At 30.7% G+C, this 5,358-nt stretch overlaps 1 protein-coding gene across 1 annotated transcript; it reads right to left on the reverse strand.

Annotated features, from left to right (window-relative positions):
- Positions 1 to 211: 211 nt before the first annotated feature.
- Positions 212 to 607, reverse strand: LOC139869979 (signaling peptide TAXIMIN 2). The gene has a single exon (XM_071857830.1). It carries the CDS (start codon positions 547 to 549, stop codon positions 322 to 324), a length of 228 nt encoding a protein of 75 aa, XP_071713931.1. The 5' UTR covers positions 550 to 607; the 3' UTR covers positions 212 to 321.
- Between the last annotated feature and the right edge of the window lie 4,751 nt (positions 608 to 5,358).

Here is a 5,358-nt window from a genome sequence, read left to right on the forward strand (position 1 = left end):
TATTTTATATGTATTAAAAAATTAAACATGTATAAGAGCCCACTTTTATTGACGGCCCTAGAAAATAAAGTAGTTAAGACTTGGAGAGTAAAACATCAAGAAAATATTATCTTTAACTATCGTTCCAAACAAAAATCACACACACTTTAATTCAAACAAATCCACATCAAGTAATCAATCGAAAAACATCAAACATAAGAATGCTATTAAAAAAATAAAGGTAATGTAAAATCCTAACAATATCATATCATTAACAATAAAAGTAAAACATATTAATCCTAAATTATCGTACAAATCCATCTCAATTTATAGACAAAGAAACTAACAAGGGATCTGATTAGTAAACCATCTAAGAATTTTAATCGGAAGTTTGATGAGATCGACGGCAAGATTTGCGAGTCCAGCGAAACAACAGCAGCATGGGCACAAGCAGCTAATAACTGATCCAATTATCCAAATAACCGCACCAATAACCGAGATCACCAATGCGATTAATGCAAACGGTAACCCGATTAAAAAACCTAACGGCCTGCAATCTCCATCCCCCATTAGTACGATCTTTTTGGTGTTTGAATTTTTGGGTAAGAGATGAAATTTGAAAAGCGTGGAGTTGGTCAAGTGGTTTGTTTATATGGAAAAAAAATATGAATGAATTTATATTTATATTAATAATTATGTGATGTGATGTTTCGTGGCGGTTACGTAGTTGACGGGAATGCCCCTGGAAGGTTTAGTTGGATGAGGGTGTCGTTGAGGGTTATTTTGGTAAAATTAGTTTATTTGTTTATTTATTCTGGGTTAGCGAACCTTTGAAGTTGAGCATGTGTTTTGGTCGTGGATGGTTGAGAAGACTTTTTCCAAAACGTGGCTGCGCATCTTCTTGTTTAATTGTATAATTTTCTTTTACTTTACTTGATGGTTCGTTTGACATTAAACTTTTACCATTACTAAAAGCGCATCTTCTTGTTTAGTTGTATAATTTTCTTTTACTTTACTTGATGGTTCGTTTGACATTAAACTTTTACCATTACTAAAAGGGGGTATAATTAAGGCCCAGTTTTTGGATCTATTATAAGGCCCAATTGTCGAATCTGATCAATTATAAGGCCCGATTTTGAAGCTTACAAAACAGACCCAGATATTTTAATTGGTCGAGGAGTTTAATGTAACTTAAGGAAATTGGTCAAAATGCTCTCATTCCAAAAGCGTTTAATAATATGTTATCAAAAATGTAAAAGTGTCTCATTTCCACACATCACGCATGATGCGTGATGGCATGTGCGTGATGCGTGTTGCTAAGATAATCAATGAGACACCCCCATTTATGGTGGAACACGTATTACGCACCGCGCTCGTGTTTGGTGCATGTTGCGATGAAAATAGAATGTCTCAGTGATTATATCGACAACACATGTCACACACAGGTCATCACACATCGTGCGTGGTGTGTGATTATTTACGACCGGATCATATTTTTAAGAATATATTGTTTAACACTTTCAATAATGAGTGCATTTTAACCAATTTTCCTCATGTTAATTTACGACAGGATCATATTTTTCTTGTTAACAAATGAATTGATTATCAATAAATTATACCTTATCTATATTCAAATAGCTACATGGGAAAACTCTCTCTTGTCATGCTATTCGCATATGCAATTAATTTTATTCATATATACGCGATTTGGTTATTTATGATTATTTTTGTTATTTCTTTTACCATCCAAGGTCTTTCACTAATGTTTAAATTAAAATTAGTTTGAAGATAACAAGCGGTTGGTCCACCGCGCACTGCTGCGGTGACCAACCCTTTTTTTGTCAATGGATGTTTATAGATGTTATATGATTTATAGCATTCTACACATTACTAAGCATTATTATCACCTGGTGACATACATTGCATTGAAAGTTGTAACACCGTACTTTTTACATACATTTTTTTTTTAAGATACTCACAACGGAAGACTAATTAATTTACATATCATATATTATTTACACAAACATATGATTACACAAAACACGGGTGTTACGTTATTACTACAAACCATTTAACCATATAGTTTATTACAAAACACATCAGAGTGACACTGTGTCAAACATCTGCAGCTGCCCGGCAAAATCCACTAAACTGCTAATACGCACCTGCAGGGCAAAACACTGTGGGGGAATTAGCATAATGCTAAGTGAATGGCAATATCTAGGTGGACATCACTACAAGCATCAAGCACAGCTTATAGGCACTGGTCACTAATCAATTAAAGCCATACACAAGAGGACCGGCAACCCATAGCTGATCAAGCTGGAATATACCGATAGTCCACACTACTGAGTCACTTGTATAGTCTTCCAGACGTGACACACTCGTCATTCATACTATACCACTAATCAGTAACACTTGGACCCAATATTATCACCCTAAATACGCAAGGTAAATAGCATTGACCTCTTACGTTGCACAAAACACCTCGACGCTCACTGGTGCGCACATAATCACATATAGTCACAATATGAGTCACAGACTCATTACACAGTCTAATTATAAGCATGGCACGGATCACTATACTTGTCACTGTATAATCACATCCATAAAGATAATCCCACTCACCTGGAAGCACAAGCACTCAGTTGTCTTATATCACTGAGTCTTCTCCGTTCCTTTATTACCTGAGAATCCATACAACACAAGTCAGTCATGGCATTATAGTCCTTAGTGTGACGACCCGGAAATTTTCGATCAACTTTAAACTTAATCTTTATACGGTTTCGATATGATAAGCAAAGTTTATAATGTTGAGTCTAAAAACTTTGAACTGATTTTTATATATGCATTTACCCTTTGACCAATTTCGACGATTCACGAACCATTGTTGTAAATAAAAATAATTATATGTATAAAAATAAATGTAAATATATAAATAATAATGGAAAGTAATGTAATATAATAAGATCAAATATGTAAATAAGATATAAAATAATTGTGTTGTACTTAAAAAGAATTTATATATAAATATATGATTTCTATAGATAATTATTATTATTATAATATGTATATTGTAATATATACAAGAATTTAATACTCAATATAAGTTACTATATATATATTTATTAGATATTACATAATTAATAATTTGCATATATTAAATGTAAAGACAATTTAAAAATATGGTTGTCATAATAACCTTATTATTACTTTCATTATTAATATTAATATAATTATCAAAATTAGTTTTATGAATATATTATAATTGTAATTTAATTATTATCATGTGCTATTATTGTTATTATTAAGTATTAGTACTATAAATATTGTTAGTATAATTATTATTTAGAATTATAAATATTATGATTATTATTATTGTTATCATTGTTAATATCACTATTATATTATAATGAGTAGTAAAAAGAAATTGGATTAAGATTATTATTTTTATATTTACCATTATCATTAAATTCATTATTATTATAAATGTTCTTAGAAAAATAATAGAATTTATGGTGTGTATCATTAATAATATTATTATTATCATTCTTAATAATGATTATTATTAAACTTATTAAAAATCATCATTTTTATTAGTGTTAGTGAAATGTCCCGTTCTTATTGATTAAAAACGTTCCATATTAATTGATTTCGTTGCGAGGTTTTGACCTCTATATGAGACGTTTTTCAAAGACTGCATTCATTTTTAAAACAAACCATAACCTTTATTTCAAAAATAAAGGTTTAAAAAGCTTTACGTAGATTATCAAACAATGATAATCTAAAATATTCTGTTTACACACGACCATTACATAATGGTTTACAATACAAATATGTTATATCGAAATCAGTTTCTTGAATGCAGTTTTTACACAATATCATACAAACATGGACTCCAAATCTTGTCCTTATTTTAGTATGCAACAGCGGAAGCTCTTAGTATTCACCTGAGAATAAACATGCTTTAAACGTCAACAAAAATGTTGGTGAGTTATAGGTTTAACCTATATATATCAAATCGTAACAATAGACCACAAGATTTCATATTTCAATACACATCCCATACATAGAGATAAAAATCATTCATATGGTGAACACCTGGTAACCGACATTAACAAGATGCATATATAAGAATATCCCCATCATTCCGGGACACCCTTCGGATATGATATAAATTTCGAAGTACTAAAGCATCCGGTACTTTGGATGGAGTTTGTTAGGCCCAATAGATCTATCTTTAGGATTCGCGTCAATTAGGGTGTCTGTTCCCTAATTCTTAGATTACCAGACTTAATAAAAAAGGGCATATTCGATTTCGATAATTCAACCATAGAATGTAGTTTCACATACTTGTGTCTATTTTGTAAATCATTTATAAAACCTGCATGTATTCTCATCCCAAAAATATTAGATTTTAAAAGTGGGACTATAACTCACTTTCACAGATTTTTACTTAGTCGGGAAGTAAGACTTGGCCACTGGTTGATTCACGAACCTATAACAATATATACATATATATCAAAGTATGTTCAAAATATATTTACAACACTTTTAATATATTTTGATGTTTTAAGTTTATTAAGTCAGCTGTCCTCGTTAGTAACCTACAACTAGTTGTCCACGGTTAGATGTACAGAAATAAATCGATAAATATTATCTTGAATCAATCTACGACCCAGTGTATACATATCTCAGTATTGATCACAACTCAAACTATATATATTTTGGAATCAACCTCAACCCTGTATAGCTAACTCCAACATTCACATATAGAGTGTCTATGGTTGTTCCGAAATATATATAGATGTGTCGACATGATAGGCCGAAACATTGTATACGTGTCTATGGTATCTCAAGATTACATAATATACAATACAAGTTGATTAAGTTATGGTTGGAATAGATTTGTTACTTATTTTCACGTAGCTAAAATGAGAAAAATTATCCAATCTTGTTTTACCCATAACTTCTTCATTTTAAATCCGTTTTGAGTGAATCAAATTGATATGGTTTCATATTGAACTCTATTTTATGAATCTAAACAGAAAAAGTATAGGTTTATAGTCGGAAAAATAAGTTACAAGTCATTTTTGTAAAGGTAGTCATTTCAGTCGAAAGAACGACGTCTAGATGACCATTTTAGAAAACATACTTCCACTTTGAGTTTAACCATAATTTTTGGATATAGTTTCATGTTCATAATAAAAATCATTTTCCCAGAATAAAAACTTTTAAATCAAAGTTTATCATAGTTTTTAATTAACTAACCCAAAACAGCCCGCGGTGTTACTACGACGGCGTAAATCCGGTTTTACGGTGTTTTTCGTGTTTCCAGGTTTTAAATCATTAAGTTAGCATATCATATAGATATAGAAC

This window comes from Rutidosis leptorrhynchoides, chromosome 10 (genome assembly GCF_046630445.1).
Source record: "Rutidosis leptorrhynchoides isolate AG116_Rl617_1_P2 chromosome 10, CSIRO_AGI_Rlap_v1, whole genome shotgun sequence".
Classification (NCBI taxonomy): domain Eukaryota; kingdom Viridiplantae; phylum Streptophyta; class Magnoliopsida; order Asterales; family Asteraceae; genus Rutidosis; species Rutidosis leptorrhynchoides.

What these genes read in the sequence shown, in the direction of transcription:
- LOC139869979 (XM_071857830.1), bottom strand. Translation starts at nt 549, where the DNA reads ATGGGGGATGGAGATTGCAGGCCGTTAGGTTTTTTAATCGGGTTACCG.